We start from the raw sequence: 18,999 nt of genomic DNA on the forward strand, positions 1-18,999 counted from the left end.
TTTTGGATGTAGTCCGGGATGGCTACACGATTGATTTTCATACGCGGCCGGTTACAGGCCACGTTAGGGCCACCCTGCCATCGGAAGTTTTATGGCAAGAGGTGCGCACTTTGTTAGATAAAGGGGCGGTAGTCCCCTTGCACCCCAGTTCTTTTTCAAGGGCGTTCTTTTCAAAGTACTTTTTAGTTTCAAAGAAGGGCGGAGGTCAACGCCCTATTTTGGACCTGAGAGCTCTCAACACTTATATCTGGGCACCCACCTTTCGGATGGTAACTCTTGCGACCATTCTCCCTCTCCTCCCAGAGGGGGCGTGGTTCGCGACGATTGACCTCCGGGACGCTTATTTCCATATTGCGATAGCTTCGCGACATCATCGTTTTTTATCTTTTATGATTGGCAGTAGCGCTTTTTCTTTCCGCGTCCTCCCCTTCGGGATCTCCACGGCTCCCCGGGTATTTACAAAGGTGATGGCGGCGGTGGCGGCGCACCTGAGGACCCAGGCGGTCACGGTGTTTCCGTATATCGATGACTGGCTGCTGGTCGCAGGGTCCCGGCACCGCCTCCTACGCGATATTAGCTTCACTCTTTTGCTTCTCCAAAGCCTGGGGCTGGTTGTGAATCACACGAAATCCAACCTCCAGCCGTCGCAGAGAACCAAGTTCATCGGGGCTCTTCTCGACTCGACCTCCCGGAGGGCATATTTACCAGAGGAACGCTTTCTCGCACTTCGCTCATCACTGTTGAGGATAAGACACCAGCCCTTGGTGCTGGCAGACCACATCCAGTCTGCACTGGGCTATATGGCTTCAACAACGTCAGTCACCCTGTTGGCCCGCCTTCGGATGCGGCCCCTTCAGTCTTGGTTCCTCCGAAGCTTCAGGCCGCTGCGGGACACACCCTCCACTCTGCTCGCTCCGCCTCTGCACGTCCGCCACTCCCTGCTCTGGTGGCTATCCAGAACAAACGCTTGCAAGGGCATGCCCTTCCGTGTTCGAGACCCATCCCGTACCATCACGACAGATGCCTCTCCCCTCGGGTGGGGCGCCCATACCGGACACCTCACCGTGCGCGGCCGGTGGACACCTGCCGAGCGCAGGCGACATATCAACCTGCTGGAGCTCCTCGCCTTGTACAAGGCCCTGCAGACCTTTCAAGACATCCTGAGGGGGCATGCAGTACAAGTTTGTACAGACAATACCACGGTGGTCTGGTATGTGAACAAGCAAGGAGGCACGAGGTCCCGCGCCCTACTGGCTCTCACCGTGACGATCTGGAATTGGTGCGTGGAGAACGCCATCCTGCTGTCTGCAGTGCACCTCCCGGGACACTCCAACATCTTGGCCGACCACCTCAGCAGAACTCTGAGCGTCGGCCACGAGTGGTCCCTTCACGACGACGAACTGGCAGCCATATTTCATCGCTGGGGCCGTCCAGCCATAGACTTGTTCGCATCCCAGGACAATGCCAAGTGCGACCTCTTCTGCGCCTGGGGGACGAAGCAGGCCGGGCCGCGTTGCCTCGGGGACACGTTCCTCTTTCGTTGGACGGGCCCTCTTCTCTATGCGTTTCCGCCCACTCCACTCCTGTCCAGGGTAGTGTCCAAGCTGTATCACGACAAGGCGGACGCCATCGTGATAGCACCCTGGTGGCCTCGCCAGCCCTGGTTTCCCCTCTTGGCAGCCATGGCAGGTGGACGTCATTACGACCTTCCCCGCCGACCAGATCTTCTGACGTGCGAGAGGGGCACAGTCCGCCACCCGGACGTCCACTGGCTTCATCTCGTGGCATGGAGAGTGTGTCCCAACCATTCTCCAAAGCCGTGCTGGACATACTGGCAGCAGCGCACAGACCGTCCACCCAGCGGTCATACGCCTACAAGTGGGAGAAGTTTACAGAATTCGTGCAGCAGCGAGGGGCTGACCCGCTAGCTGCACCAACACCCCTCTTGTTGGACTTCCTCGCCTCCCTGGCGCACAGAGGCATGGCACTCTCCTCTGTCAAATGCTACTTAGCGGCGATCTCTGCCTACCGAAAGCGCCGTGGCCTTGCGTCTTGCTTCCAGGACCCCATGGTCCAGGTTTTCCTGCAGGGCTATAAGAATACCTATCCACCTTGCGCCCTCCCGCCGCCCGCTTGGCAACTTCGGCTGGTACTCTCGGCGCTCACGAAGCCCCCGTTCGAGCCTCTTGCCACGATCGACCTTGCCCACCTGTCGTGGAAAACAGCCTTCCTAGTAGCTATTACGACGGCGCGACACGCCAGTGAGCTCTGCGCCCTGCGCGTCGACGATCCTTACATAAGGTTCCACAAGGACAAGGTGGTGATGAGGACGGACATTGCCTTCCTTCCCAAGGTCGTTACCTTGTTCCATTCGGCGCAGGACATCGTGCTCCCGGCCTTTTTCCAGGAGCCTACTACTCCGTTGGAGCAGGCCCTTCACCTGTTAGACGTCCACAGGGCATTAGCTTTCTACGTTGAGCGAACAAGGGAGCTCAGAAAGTCTCCTCGCCTCTTCTTGAAGTATAGGGCGGACGCCAGGGGGACCCCAGTGTCTCCACAACGGCTGTCGGCGTGGGTGATCGCCACGATTAAACTCGCCTATCAGTTGGCAGGACACGAACCGCCGTCGGGGCTGAGGGCCCACTCCACGCGGGCCGTTGCCTCCACAGCTTTCGGCCGCGGTGTACCCTTGGAAGAAGTCTGCAGGGCAGCGACCTGGTCTACACCACTTACCTTCGTGTCACACTACAAGGTGGATCTGCTGTCCAAGCGCCAGGCGTCCTTCGGGAGAGCGGTGCTGTTTTCGGCAGTGGCATGATGCCCTCCGTCCTCGGTAAGTGGCTTGCTAATCTACCATTATGTGTGCATTCCACAGACACCATGAGGAGTAAAGTATGGTTGCTTACCTGTAACCGTGTTTCTCTGAATGGTGATCTGTGGAATCCACACATCCCCACCCATCCTCCCCGCTCACATCATGCCTCTCTCAACTGCCGCTACGGCGGTAGGGAACGTGGGCTACATCCCCACCTGAGGCTATATACCTTCAGGGGAAGGTGGGTGGGGCTGTAGCCAAACTAGACTCAGCTGTTTGAAGTTCCGAACAGGCTGCACACGTGCAGGGAATTACCATTATGTGTGGATTCCACAGATCACCATTCGGAGAAACACGGTTACAGGTAAGCAACCATACTTTATCATAGATAGCATAAGACTTAAATGATTCCTTGAAATTCAGTACACTGCTTTGACAAAATAGTTTGTCAGTAGCAAAATATATGAGAAAACTCACAAGGCCAGGTATTCCAATAAAATATTGAAATATGTTCACTTCTCTACTAAATATGAATTCATTAATTCCTCTTTATACATTGCAATTATTTTCGCAGATATCCTTGGCTGAGAAAGTCAGTATCATAACTCTACTGTAAATACAAACTTCTAACATCGAGTAAATAGTAAGATTAACCTTTTCATCAGGTAACTTGTAGTTCTTAAAACAGCAGTGACATTCCTGAGCACAGGTGAACTAGCAGTTATTGCATCTGCGTTTTTCACTACCAATATTTTTTCAATAGTCCTTTTCACTAATTACTTTGATGTCAGTTTTCACATAAGGACATGTAATCATGCATGTGTAATTCACAATAATAATACTTTTGCTAATATTCACATTATTATCATATTTCATGTGCAAGACATTTCTCATGTCCTAGATATTTGGTGGGATGTGATTGGTTTATTTTTAGATATTGGCCTTACATAAACTGATTACCCATATCATTTGTTCTTGAGGCAAGATGTTGTGTTTTGTAATATATTTATTGCTGTTAACCTTTGCAAAATGTGCCAGGCATGTAGTTTTAAAGAAAAAAATCAAAAACATTGCAATATTACTGCTACTGCTTTTTACTACTACACTGATTCTGCTTGTCATTGCTGCTGCCACTACCAATATGTCCACTCAGTTATATGCTCTTTTAATTTCAGTGGAAAGACTTAGCTGTGGATTCAAATGCAGTTTCAAAGCAAAACTGAAGTGCATACTCAAAAACTCATCTCCACCACATGTGCTATAATACAGATAAATTGTCCTATGATGATCTGGGAGGTTTAGTGGTAGTAGTAGTGCTCATTTCCCACTTTATCTCTCACAAAGGAGATACAAAGTGGCTATTATAAATATGTATATTCTGCTTTTTTACTCCCAAAGGAGACTCAGAGGTTGAGGCAGTGCTTCTCAGGCTATCTATTGTGGGGACTGGAACCCACCCTCCCAAGTGTGCCAGAGCGTACACTAAATTTGTGTTCATTGGTTACCAAGTATATGGACAAGTGCCAGTCCAGGAACTACCATATTTCATCACATAATAGTCACATTTCATTCCCTTTTTTGATTAAAAAAAGGGCAATGCGACTATTATATGAAGAAAAAAGTGCCAGTATTATGTATTATACTTGGAAATCAAAGGGATGTACAGGCCCTTGGGGTGATGGTAGCCAAGATAGTTCTCATGACCCATCTGTGTTGCCTGAGTCCATGCTGGAGGAGTGACACCAGGCTGCTTGGGTACTTTTCTGCTTGCACCCAAAGGGATTCCTCCTGCAGCACCTTCTGGACACCTTGCTGCAGCTGCAGAGGACACCGGAGGAGTGATCGCTTCAGAGGGAGGTTGTGGGCAGGGGACAGACAGACGGACCACTCTTTAGGTAAGATCCAATCTGGCAGGCCCTTCCTCTGCTAAGCCCCTTGCAGGTGCTCAGCTCCTTTAATTGAGTGCTCCCCTTCCTACTGGGGACGCTTCAGCCTCATATGGAGGAGGACTGGGGCTGAAAGTAGATATTATCATTCTCTTCAGCCAGTGCTTCCAGGCTCAACCCAGTGAAAAAATGCACAACTACTATGTGAGGAAAGAAAAAAAAAATGGAACCCAAATAGGGAATGTAACTAATATGCGTTGTCAACTATTATACATTGACGACTGGTATACCGTGAATTACGGTACAATTTTGAATCGCATTGATTTGGGGAAGAAGACTAGAAGGATCTGAATAAGAAGTAAATCACAGCTCCAAGTTAAGACTGGAATGTAATTGAGAGGAAAATGTGATTAGGCTGATCAGATTGTTTAGTATGCAATGAAAAGTGTTTCCTAAGCAGTTAAAAATAGTAGGAATTCATATGGATTCTTGTAAAATTTCAAAATAAAATTCATCATATTTTATGACAGCCAACAGAAAGATGGGGCAAACTTTTTGAGTGGGGAACTTGAAAGCTTTGTTATTTGTTTGTGAGGCCCTTCTAAAAGTGTCACTCAAGTGTTTCCTTTAGATTTTTTTTCTATTTATATTTTTTACTACCAAAATCACATGATACTTCTGATGACCACGCTAAAGAGGTTATGGCCTGGGCTTTGTCTGGCATTTTAAGCATAGGACATGACCCCTTTACATCTCCCAAGAGCGCTGGCATGTCTTAATAATCTGCACCTGCAGGTTCCTTTTGTAATCAGAATTAAATCCTGTATATTTTCTTTCTGCCTGCATTTCCTCCTTACGCGTACACCAGTGAAATTCATTTATTGGAGAATGCATTTTTACAAACTGTGTACTGGAGACTTAAGCTCTTTATTTACTGTATCTGGAGGCCTTAGTAAGCTAAGACTTCTACAGTATTTCACATTTATTTATCTGAGCTGAAGCTTAGGATCAGGTGGCAGCTCAGTCACTTAAGGTTATTCAAATGCATTTAAAATGTTGCTTAATAATTCAGAACCAGTTTGCTCTGTTTAGAGTATTACGGTTTTTAAAATCCCTTTAATTAGTCAATTCCAATAGCAGTTTAAATAAACAAGAAGGGCAGAAATCTGTTTCCCCTCCCTTCTTCTTCAAAACAGTAGTTAAAATGAATTTAATCTAACTGAAAAGAGTACCGCGCATCCAGTCAAGAGAAGGATTTAGGACCAAATTGTGTCTGGTGATTGCATGACTGTAAAAGATAGGTGAGGGATTAAGAACACTTCTAGCTTCATCCTTTTCTCCCTTTTTGGTTTTAATTTTGGTTAGGAACAGATGTTGATGTTGGTATTTGTAAACCCTATATACTAGATATGGGAGCTTATATGTCAGAAAGCAAGAGACGATGAGGTAAAATATATCTATATTTCTGAATATAGAAATGGCTCTCCAAATAGACCAACAGTCTACTGTGGCTGTCCACATGCTCTGGAAGCTCACAAGTAGGATATGAAGGTGATGGTCATCCCCCCCTTCTTTATTCCTGGGACTTAGGTGTCCTGTTCTTGAACATGGAGGTTGAATTTTGCTTTTGCAGATTATTGATCTAGCTTCCATCAATTTATTTTAAAATACATCTATAGCAGTATCTGTGATAACATTTTGTTAGTGCATCTTTCACATGTAATTATATGTTGTGTGATGCAAGTCTTTTTTTAAACTACTGCCAATCAGTCCCATTATGTGAACAAAGTCTTCCTTCTAGTAACATCATTTCTCCTCTGTCCCTTTCCACACTTTCTTTATAATTTTATAGTTCTTTAACATTTCCCACATATAGCTCAATCTTATGCATGTCTGCATTTAAATAGGTTTGATGAATAGGATTTACTCTCAGGTACACATGGATAAGAGTGTAGGCTAAGTTTCTCTCTCTCTCTCTCTCTCTTTTAATTTACTTCCAAAGCTGAAAAGGAATATTGAAGAGTTTCTGCCAAGTGCTCTGTAGGCATCTTCATTTGGCAGTCATTTCTCAGGAAATGACCAACTATGAATGCTGAATACGACAGACAGCTGCCTACAAGATGAAAGTACACTGTTCAAAAGTACTACTGGTCTCTTCTTTCTCCCATCCATCTCTAATTTTCACTATGGTTCTTTCTTTCAATAGATTTCAAACTTTATTTGATTAGTATGGTGTCTGATCATTTCTAGATTTCCAGATGCTGGGGCAATCTGTCTCTTTCAGTCACCTTCTTAAAACACTCTGGTGTGGGTGTGTTTACATACGTTACTCTTCTCAGAAGATTAGCTTTTATTTTATGAATTTTTTCTAGAAGAAAGAAAGTGTAGTAGTGGAAAATGCCAACAAATAGCCGTGGCAACATTAATATATTAACATTGCTGTGTCTGCTAACTAGAAAATTTAATGATCTCCTGCTGTTTTGGTAATTGGACAAGTAAATGCATCTTAATAAGGCTCTGATCCTTCAGCCCAAGCCCTATTCATTCCACTGAGGTTTGCACTGTCAAAACTCTTTAAGAATCTGTAAATTGCTAAGGTATTTTTGTATACATGTTATTGATTTAATCTGTATATCAGTCAGTCATATTGTAGCATCTGGACGTCTTGTGTTCACCACCGATAATTATAAATGTGCTTTCAAAGTAATGCCCAACACCTTCTTATTGTGCAGTCTATATTCAGTGCTTTGTATCTCAAAGTCTGATTATAAAACATCTGTGTTCAGCTTTTTGTTTTGTTTTGTTATTAAAAGTACAAAATAAAATAACTCCATCCTCCAGATATTGTTTGGCATGTAGTTCTGATCAGCTGTTCAGCAATAACATACCAAATGGTGAAGAGTGATGGGAATGACATCTCAACACCATTGGAGAAACTATAGTTTGCTCACCACTGATAATATGTTCATGCCTGGAACAAAGAGGTTAGGCAACCTTAGACAAATAACAGAGGAAACAATAACCTTTGATTTAGGATTAATTTGAGAAGTCACAGAATTTAAAATATCTGGACTAAAATTATACATCACCAAATGGATAGCCTTTTCATTCACCTATCACTGATTCAAAGGTCTTTAATTCAATGTAACACTAATGGCAGTATATGGATTTCGGCCTCTTCTGCTCTGCCCTTTAGCCTTCTTGGCACTGAAAGCTTGCTCCTAGTCCACTAGGGCACATTGTTAAGATCTGAGAGATACCTACTGTGGGGGGGAGACTACGTCCTTCTTTCTTCTACTCATAGAAGCTGTTGCCATAACACATTTGATATGACAGACATATTTAAATAACTGAAAGGATGTCACGTAGAAAAGGGAACAAATTTGCTTTCTGCTACTTTGGATACTTGAACAAGAACCAGTAGATTTAAATTACAAGAAAAGTGGCTTCACCAAAAAAATTAGGTAGAATGTCTTGACCGTAAGAGCTGTTCAGCAGCGGAATAGACTATCTTAGAGCAGGGCTTCTTTTCGACTTGGGACCCCTTTTGACCTGAGAAATTTTTACATGTTGCTAATGTTTTTAGGTCCCCAACATTGAGCAAAGGGGACCCCATTTGGAGTTGGAAAGCAGTGCCTTAGGGGATGGTGGAGTCCCCTCTTTTGGAGAGGTTGGACAGCATGCTTTAATTGCATGGTAGGGAGATGGCCATTGCAATCTCTTCTAAGTCTATTATTCTAATGCATCAAAGACTGATGAATTGGAGATCCTTTCTGAAAGAAGAGTACTATTGTGAACCAATTGTTGAAATCTCTGGATGCAAACTGTCATGATTTCTCCACCAATTAATATTGTCAAAGCTTAGCCTTTTTAGAATAGAGCTACTATGTGCCTCTTCTTACTATTCGGCAAATTGAGGCAGTCATGTCAGCCATGAGTGATATAGCAGGGGCACTAGCAGCAGCACCATGGATGATCCCTTCTGTTGAAGAACAGTTATATGTTCTGTGCGGTTTGCCCTACACCCCTATGGTAGTTGCTGCCTTCAATGGTCACAGTCTTGTCATCTGTTCTGAATGAGATTCAGTTCCCATTCTTCTCAGCAGATAGGAGGGGATCCTGACTTTCACACAGGGGGCAAATATATTGAAATGACCTTGACCCTTTAAAATCCATTAGTCATGACTAGTTTAAGTCTCATTGATTTCACTGGGACTCTTTTTAAGTATGTGTAAGCTGTCTTGTTTCCTCAATATTTTACCGGTATGCAAGAACAACATTATTTATTTAGAAGCAAATTGATGGGTTGTTGACTCTATAATACATATGTTAGTTAGTTTGTGGCCATCAGAGCAGTTTATTTTGGCTAACCAACTTGATTTAAAGTTGTTTTAAAGCCCTGTGTTATGGTCAGGATTATACATCCCTTAGCTCAAAGAACCTTTATTCTATTTTCTTGCGGTTTCAGTAATTTTGGTAAGTAAAAATATAAGCTACTGGTTGATCAAAATTGGTAAATTGCTGAACATCTTTTCCATGTATATGTGTGTATGTGTATAAATTCCTGTCTAAAGCTATAGAATTTAATGATATATACTATAGTACATGGAAATTATTAATTTGTCAGACATAAGGGATTCACTGTTCTTGTTTATGTCAGATTGGGATAATGCAAGAGTTTTTTTTAAAAAAGTTTTAAATCCTTCACCAGGTGTGCATTTAAATGATTTTCAAAGTACGGCACTTATATTTTGATAACAGGATTAGGAAAAAAAAGTTAAAGAATTCTTTGTCCGCGCAGTTCATTAGAGTAATTCATGCATGGGTAAAAGGCAGAGGAAGTTTGCGTGCTTGAGAACTGGATCCTGTTTTCAGGTGTTAACAATGATGATAACTATGATGTTTGCTACTCACATTATCCTTAAAATAGGTGTATATTCATATCTTTACTTTACTTGAAATGACCTGCCTGGGCTTTTTGCCTTTATTTCACCTTATGTTATTCTCCTGGAATAAAGCACATAAGCAACTGCATTTAGTGAACAATCAAAGGGTGTTTTAAACATGATGTGTTTGTTTAATGCTATGCAAAGGGTCAGCTAAAGTTATCATTTTGAGTAGGAAGAACTTTATTAGGTATTAGAAATCAAAGGAAAGATTTACAATCATTACATTAAGAGAAGCTAGACCACCTGAAATCACAGCCCACAGAAAGACTCTGATGATTTCTAAGGAAGTATTACAATTTAGATTAAATAGACTCACCCCAAGTATGGCTTTGGGAAAGGGACATCAAAACAGGGAGCCTCCTTCCTATCTTGATCATTGTCTGCCTAACATTGGAGATGGGCAGTGAGAATATATCAGCTGCTAGTCACTTAACAATTTCAGTGTGCTTCACAATTTCTTTCTTTGTGTTTGCTTTTCCCCTGATACAAATGTTTACCAGCATCTAACAATACATAATACAGTAGGTTGGTGGTAGATTAGAACACCTGGAATAATGTTAGCTAGTTCAGTTGACAATGTATTATGCCCTTAAAGTGGAATGCTTATTTGAAAAGATCAAGCCTGTTGCTTGCACAGAAAATGATGGTGGTTTTATATGTTATTCTGAAATGCATACAATGCAAATTATTCAGCTTGTTGACACTGTTTTTCTTCTCTTGTGCATTTGAATTTTTGTGCCATTGTGAATACTTCCTTTGTGAATAATAATCATTGTCATAATCAAGTTGTTTATATAGCATCATCAATGTACATGGGCCTTTGGAAGTATACAGTCTAAAATATATGCATATGCACAGGGAGAAAGAAATAATAAAATAAAATATAAAACTTTATAATACACTTAATTCAGATAAAAAGCAAAAATATAATGCAGCGTAAAGCAAACTGAATATTTCTTAACTGTGTAGAGAGAGATGTATACAGTCAGACAAAGTAATCCTTGAAATATGCAATTTTCTTGAACTGAATCCAGTTTATCAAATGTCTCTCACAGTGCTCCCATTAGGAAAATGTGGTGGAAACCTCAGGCAACATACTGGCGTAAAAGATGTAGCAAGCAATAGGATAACAGAGCTCTATGTGCCTCACAGTCTACCTTGTACTCCTTAAGAGAGGTTACTGCCATTATTTTTATTAGGGGCTGTTCTGTCATCAATAAACATTCAGCTTGACCAATTTTTGTTCCTGGAGAAAGAGTGGAAGCACTATTTTGAAAATTTCTTGGGCTAACCCTTAACAGTGCAATTATTGTCTACATGTATAGTCAGGGATAGATCTCTACAAGTTCAGTGGTACTTACTTTCAGGTAAATAAATGGTGTAAAATTGCAGCTTCAATGTCAACAGGAATTTACTTCTTGAGCACGCTGAGAGCAAAGCAGTCTTTAGTGTTGGTTTTAATGTGAGGGATATATACGTGTGCTAGAGCATTTTGTGAAATTTCATATGAATCTGGATGTGATGTTTCCGCAGGCCTGGTATCCACAGTTTCATTTATCTCCACCTGACAAAATAAGTCCTCTAGGCATTTTCTAGGCCTTCCAGCACAACTGTACGCTAATCATGGGCTAGAAATCCCTCATTTTAATAAAAGTACCTATTTTTGCATATCTATGCAAAGTCTGAGAACCACTTGTGGACTGCCCAGAGTGTCAGTTTGCCCAATGGCAAGTGAGCCCCCTTAAACATTAGACAATACGTTAAAAATGTTAATGGCCTTTTAGTAGTTTGCAAATATAATAGAAATTCCCATATTATTATTGTATACAACTAAAATGTATGTTGTCTTACTATTTTAATAAAAATCATTTTTTGAGAATTCTTTATATTTAAGAATAACTCAGATAAAATAATTCTGATTTGGTTTATGTGCGGCTGACGTATACGTTATATAGTCTCGGATTTCTTATCAAATTTAAATGATAGCCTTTTAGTTGTGGGGAGAGGTCCCCTTTGTCTCCTGGCAATCAGTATTTTTAGACCTAGTCTATCACTGCTGGGAACGTATCCCCTGTGGATATGGGACTCCGACTATATCTGAATATGGTCATAGGGAATATTCTGGACATAACAGTCCTATGTGTTTTTTTGCTTTGAGGATCTCCCCAGGTTGAAACAGGGATGACACCTGGTATTTGGGTTCTTTTTGTTCTTTTGCTTCATTCATTTCAGTAGAGGACAATATTATAGTAAATGTGGGGTTTTCTAATCTGTTTGTTACCTTTTGTCCTATCAGTGGGTGGTGAATGGGATATTAGCCGGGAGGGAATCCATGGGCATGAAGACCACTCTCACTGCCACCATGATACAAAACTATCTCAAGAGACTCCATCATTAGACTTGTTTCCAATTTTGTTTTCATCAGCTGCTGTTTTCATTCTTTTCCTTGCCATCTAGAGCATGTCTTGTGGTCAGAGGAATAATAATAACGCTTCTGTTTTCCATGCTACAGCAACATATTTACATACTACAAATAACAAAGTAAATGCTGCAGATGGGATCTGGCGTGATAATTAAGTACAATGGCGACCCATATGAACAGAAAATGCCAGGGAGCTAAAACAAAGCAACAACAGCTTTGTTTGTTGACAGATGTAGGAGCCATATTGTTAGTTAATTGGGTAATGGTGTAAACATTTGCAAACTCTGCAGTCCCTGGGTGTATAAGAAAATCAGCAGGCATTTTGAAATCAAGGGTGGAAGGCAGCAAATATCTTCTTAGCACAGGTACGTAACTCAGCCTCCAAAGTTGAAAACACTTGAGAAAAGGGCATCGTTCATAGTTGTTATTAAGGGTAACTTGAGTTTGCAAACCCCACAGTTCTGATTAGGATGTGAATCTTTAATTACACTCAAGTGAATAATAGGTTTCCATCTGGTTACAGTCTGGAGGATAGTGTTCATTAGCTCAGCCTTGTTTTTCAATCCAGCTTTTGCCCGATACACAGAAGACAGTCTCGCTCTTCTTACCTTTTCTTGATTTTGCAATAAAGGGGTTGTGGGATTTGGAGAACGAGTGGATTTAATTAGATACAGACTTGAACTGAGCATGGAAAACAAATTGCTTTTCTCAGGTGCACTGTACCTCTTGGACAGAGAATGGTTCAGCACTGTAACAGGGAAGTGTGAAGGCTTTAAACATGAAACAAAACACTTTTAGGGATATGCTTCTTTAATTGCATTCTGGCAGTTTTGTCAAGACACTATGTTTAGTTTATGAGATCGTAAGGTAGTAAACATTTTATTGTGATAAAAGTTTTTAGAGACAAAATCCTTCTAGGTCATTTTAAAGTGGCAGGTTTTCCAGAAATCTGCTTTTTAAACAAACCGCCTACACATTTTAATCCAATTTCTGATCTATCCTGAGGCCCTAATTCAGGCAAAAGTAAAGGGGCAGATGGGCTATATTCCTGTTGTGGATTTCTAAAAAATATACACTCCTCCTCGAATTAGATAATATCAACATGGATTACTATTTGAGCAGCAATATAAGCCCACTTCAGGGGGTCACTTATAAATACTGCGGATGGGACTACATGTAAACCCTCCCCCAGTGCACCCAAGCATTCATCTCAGAGGGGCTTTGTATTTGCATTCAGTTAAAGTTGGGTGCAGATTTCTCCTGATTGGGAGTTTTACTTCAGAAGGGATCCTGATTACACAACCCAACTAAAAATGTTGCTGTCTTGGTATTTAGTCCTGTTCCTGGAGTTATTTGGGGCAATGATTCAGAAAATTGCATTGGATAGATAGTAATCGTTGGTAAATCATGTAGCCTCATTTTCTAAGTATGGGTAAAAATTCATTTACTTTCTCTGATAGTAATAGTGTCCAGTGACATATCTTTTAAACAAAGATTTTTAACCTTTTTAAACTGAGGGAAGGCCTCCCCACTCCCCCAGATCCTTTTAAAATAATGATGCCAATAAATTGATGACATGTTAGAATGATCAATTATAATATTGTCAGTGCAATGCAAAATGAAGTTAAAATACTAAAATCATGTATCATTGAGTTGTATGCTTGGAACACCCATTAAATTAAGTACGTACTTTCAGTCTGTCTAGAATACAGTATCAGATCATTCATTCTGTACCTGTAATACTCCTCTCAAAATTAACAAATGCTGTGAGGTTCTTGTGAAAGAAAGAAAGACAGTTCTGGACTTTGGAGACTGGATATACAAATAATACTTAACCACTATTTATTTGCTGTTTGCTGTGAATGTGTACATTTTATTAGCATGAGCAAATAACTGCTATTTTGCAGGGCCTCGTGAATTGAAAGAAAAAGAACTTAGAAGACTTAGAATGAACATTAGTCTGTTTTCCAAAATGTACTTGTCTTTTCAGGTTTTCCTGTTCTTTTTTGTCTTCACAGGTGACCCATCTGGATCCAAATAAATCATTACTGGAGTTAAAATTGTACCCTCAAGAAACACTTTTCCTAGAGGCAAAGGAATAGTCAAAGCCAGATTGGAGGACTAAATAATCCTTTGATAACGAATGCGGCACGGCGAATGCTTTATCCAAATCACCGTGTGCTATCATTTAACTAAAAAAAAAAATCAATGTCACAACTCTGCCTCTTTCAAGAAGACGGGAAGAAAGAATAAGCATAGCTCCTTTAAAAAGTTTCCCATACATGAGTATATGTCTCCAACCTCATTTAAACAAGCAGAGAAAAATATTCTGCTGTAAACACTGAACACTATGACTTTATTGCTCACTTACCATCTGGCTTTTGTTATAATTAATGCACTGTTAAAATGTGAGTGATTGTCAAGTAGAATTTTTACTCCTCAATTACCCCCTTTTTCACCAAGAATTCTTGGACATTTCTGCCTGTACTTTTGACACTAGAATACTGTATATTTGATATCTCGCTGAACCAGTGCTCTCATATATGTGCATTTTCTTCCTGTGTTTGAATTTCTACTTCACCACCTAATTTTTTTAAAAGGCAGAAAATCAATAAATGGGACAATTTCAGCCTTTGAGATTTAACAGTATTGTAGTAGTAGAAAGCAGAGATATTTTCTGTTGTTGTTGGTACTTTCTGACTCCTTTCATAAGATGTAAGGTTTTGTTTGGAGAATATAGTTTGACATATATGCAAGATATTTATTTACTGATTTTGATTCTTTATCTTTTTCTTTTTCTTGCTTTGGATCTCAATTCAGATTCCATTTAGGGAGTATTTTTCATTATGCTGCAGTGTGCCGAACTGCTGCTGATGTGATTATCTAAATAATGTTCAGAAATGAGCCAGAACCAAATAACTGGTATCTAGCAGACAGTTCAAGATAAGCAGATATCAGCTAGTGGCTTCTAGAATGTTGCAAATAGCAGACACAAAAATTATTTGCTCATCATTGTGAAAGAAATTGGGGGCCCTTTTCCTTTTCTTTTCACTTTGTTTCATTCTCACGTCTGTTTGTATTATTTTTCTGCTGTTTTTAAGCACCTTGTTTATTTCACCAAACAATAAAAAAATGTAAAATTACAGTGTATTAAGAAATCCTTCTCATTGCATACTTGGATAATTTGCTCCTTTCTAAGAAATGTGTACCTATATCTCGGGATCTGATTCTGTAGAAAGCAAGTGTGCAAAGCTGTTGCCTAAAAGTGTGTCAAAATAGTTTTGTGAGCAAATTTAAAATATAAACTCCAATTTTTATGCTTAGAGTTTGCTATACAAAAACACCCCAAGAACATCAGTTACTCAACAAAACATTTGCCGTTCTGTGTTTTTCTGAAATTAATTCATGTTCTTTTTCGTAGCAGATCATATCCCAATGTGAAGCTCAAATACAAACTAAACAGAAATACATACGCATCTTTATTGTTGCTCCCTTTTTGAGGGGAATGGACATCATGAAATTAATGTAGGGCTGTCATTCACCCGATCTAAAACTTTTTTTACCAAAATGAAAAATCTAGAAGCCTTCCTTATATAAATATTTTGAATACACATAGAATGTAGAAGTGAAGCATTCATGTCAAGCTAAACATTTGTGTGTGAGAGATACGTTTTAACTGCAATATGCAAAAATTCATCAAATTGCCAAAGGGAAGAGAAACTTGTCAAGTGTGGAGTGTTAGCCTCCTTGATTCCCCACCGGGAGAAAGGCAGGGTATAAATAAAGATAACAACAACATTTAAAGCAGACTTGGTTAACCTGTGGCCCATGGGCCACATGTGACCAAGCACAGCTATGTGTGCAGTCCAACACAAAATCATACGCTTACTTAAAACATGATTTTTTTTGGGGTGATTTTATCTTTTTGTAACTCAATTGCAAGGTTCTTGACCTTTAATTTTATAGATGACAATGGAATGGAATGGAATGGAATGGAATGATCGAGTGTGTTACATCCACAAATTATCTATAATTCGCATTATAATTGCAAAGAGTTCACCTAGAGGAAACAAAAAACGGGTAAAATTAACTGATAAAATAAAGAGCAAAGGGACTCTGTTGCAATGTCACTCATCAGCTATTGTTAGTGTATTTTATTTGTGGCCCAAGACTATTATTCTTCTTCCAATGTGACCCAGGGAAACCAATAGATTGGACACCTGTGCTTTAAAGTAAAAGGTTAGCGTATTGCAACCAAATATAAATCCTCCTACATGAGAATAGGAAAAATTGGGAAAATGCTTAATTCCTTTGAAGTTTAATAACAAAAAGTAAATGATATCTTCCACTGAAATAAGTGGAACTTAAAAGGGTACCTGTCTGCCTTGATCCATCATTCTAATATATGAGCTATGAACTATGGTTTTGGTCCACCATCTCTTTCTCCAGATGTTCAAGTAAAACTTTTTTTCTGAAGTAATTTGGATTGAGACCTTAATTAGAAGGCATTTACAAGTGACCACTGACTTTCGTTTTACTTTATCTTTAAGCAGACACCTAGTGAGTGGATGTGCTGAAATATTGATGCACCTTGTGTTGAGTACAGAGGTGACTTTGGTGAATTGAATGTTGGTGGAGGGAACTAAGATGTAAAACTTTCCTGCTTGCTCTGAACCTCTTTGCTTGGAGGAATCAATGAGGTAGTGATTTCCTCTCCCTTCAGCCACAGTACCATTTCATTCTCTATTCTACAGGACTCACAAGCCTCCAAATAAGTTTTTCAGGAGCACTAGGGGGCAGAGGGAGGATGAGAAGGTAAGCACCTTTGCTTTTAGTTTCATGATCATGGAATTCTGCTCCATACAACTCTGGATCTATACTGTTCTATAGGCTTTTTAAAAATCCCCTTAATTTGTGTAATATTCATACTATTTTCGCCTTTATTTATAATGTTTTGGCCATACATTCTTTGCATACATCATAGTTTATTAAATGTAGCTTAAACTCTTTGAGACCCATTCTATCCTATCATTCTATTTTGCCCATCTCAACTACAGGCTGTGTTTATTAATCTTCCTTCTTCTCATCCCATATAATTTACAGGCTAGGCTCTGGATTAACCCAAGATATAAAGCTCTTTCAGATATGATTTTTATTGAGTAAATTCATATAACTGGGGCAGTTATATACCCAGATGGTTGACAGATCCATGAATTGTTCCAGATTTTTTAAAAACTATATTCCCCAACCAGATCAGCATTTGTGGACACATTTATCTCTCACTATTTGGTCATTTGGTGAATGTACATTATATCCAGCACAAAATAGACTGTAGATTCAAATGGGTCATACCAGTTGTTATTCTGGCCATGTTAAAGTATCCCTCTGGTTTTGCTATTTGCATTGATCTGGATCCATCTTGGGGGACTCAAGAAATATTGATCAGCTATAGTAATAAAATATTACTATGAATGGTTTTATTCCTGAAGTTTGGTTTTTTGTTTTAACCCTTTAAAGTAGTGGTTTTCAACCTGTGGATCCCCAGTTGTTTTTGGCCTACAACTCCCAGAAATCCTAGCCAGTTTACCAGCTGTTAGGATTTCTGGGAGTTGAATGGCAAAACATTTGGGGATCCACAGGTTGAAAACCACTGCTTTAAAGAAACAAACGTATGCCCTATAAAGTCTTCACAAATAGAAGCCAATAATGCTGGTTATTTATTTGTTCATTTATTTTATGCTTGTTCTTCATGTTGCACTGGTTTTTATAGACAATTTTACATGTGCCCTTGTCATTTTCAAAGCATCCATAATATCAATGTTTTCTCTGCTAATATACATTTACTAATCTTTTATTTTCATTATGCAAGCTGCTGCTCCACCCAACTGTTACACTGTTGCAATCTTAAATTCCACTTCCACATTATCAGCTGTCTGAAATTAATGGATTATCATTAATGGCTTCAATGCATTAGCATTAAATCTTAAGGCATTATTGTTGACAGTTAACAGACTGAATGAAATGTTCCCTTTTGATTCTTTGATTACTGTATTGACAACCATACAATATGTTGGAGGAAAATAGAAGCATTTTTGGCATCAGCAGCCTGATCTAAGTCTCCATTTTGATGCTGCTTAAACTAGTTAGAGCTTATGCAAACCTTAGGTGTTTCTTCTGTATTCTTTTCGTATAGTCCTTCCTTTTAATGGGTTGGTATTTTATGGAATTGCTGTGTTCCTGGGTTCTTTTATAACTTACGTTTGAAGAGGATTATGGCATTCATAAATTATGACATTATAGGCATCAAATAAATTTGCAGGTAGACAAAAGTGTGCACTAAATCCTTTCTCTTATAAGATTCTGTGAATGTACCTTTTCCTCTGCCTGATGATGGCTTGATCCAGACGTCAATTCCAGGGGAGGACAACTGGAGGGAAGTGACTTATATAGACTTCCATGTCTGCCGTAGCTTAGGAGACAGTTTGTTGGTGCATTTGGGGAAAGGAGAGACTTTCTATCTCATACTGTTGACATGTCTCCCTTTCCAACTGTCAGTCATTAAAGTTCTGATGCTTGAGGGGAACCCACTACTGATGTTGATGTGGGAGTTGGAAAGGGATGAGATTTACATAGGACGTCCTTCAGGAGAGCAAGCAGTACATTTTTGTCTTATCTGGATTATTATTTTTACCACAGAGAACCATTTAACTTTCCAAATTTGGGTCATACTGCAGCAAGTGCCTATGCAATTTAAATGAGTAGCTCTTGACCATTCCAACTCTACCAGAATCTTCATGAGACATTTTCCGGCCTGAAGCAGAGCAGCATGGCACTCTCCACAGCCATCCAAGTCAAGGTGCCTAATAACTATAAACCAGCATCAACCTGTGGCAGAAAGACTCGCATGCCTCTCTGCACAGCTTTAGC

General features: G+C 40.2%; 1 protein-coding gene across 1 annotated transcript in view; it reads left to right on the forward strand.

Annotated features, from left to right (window-relative positions):
- The window catches only part of faf1 (Fas associated factor 1), a 234,135-nt gene extending 218,920 nt beyond the window's left edge, over positions 1 to 15,215 (forward strand). The window contains exon 19 of the mRNA XM_062978316.1: positions 14,091 to 15,215. Within this exon, the coding sequence (XP_062834386.1) occupies positions 14,091 to 14,174 (84 nt within the window). The 3' untranslated portion in view covers positions 14,175 to 15,215. The remainder of the gene's footprint in view (positions 1 to 14,090) is intronic.
- The last annotated feature ends 3,784 nt before the right edge of the window (positions 15,216 to 18,999 follow it).

Source organism: Anolis carolinensis, chromosome 4, assembly GCF_035594765.1.
Source record: "Anolis carolinensis isolate JA03-04 chromosome 4, rAnoCar3.1.pri, whole genome shotgun sequence".
NCBI lineage: Eukaryota > Metazoa > Chordata > Lepidosauria > Squamata > Dactyloidae > Anolis > Anolis carolinensis.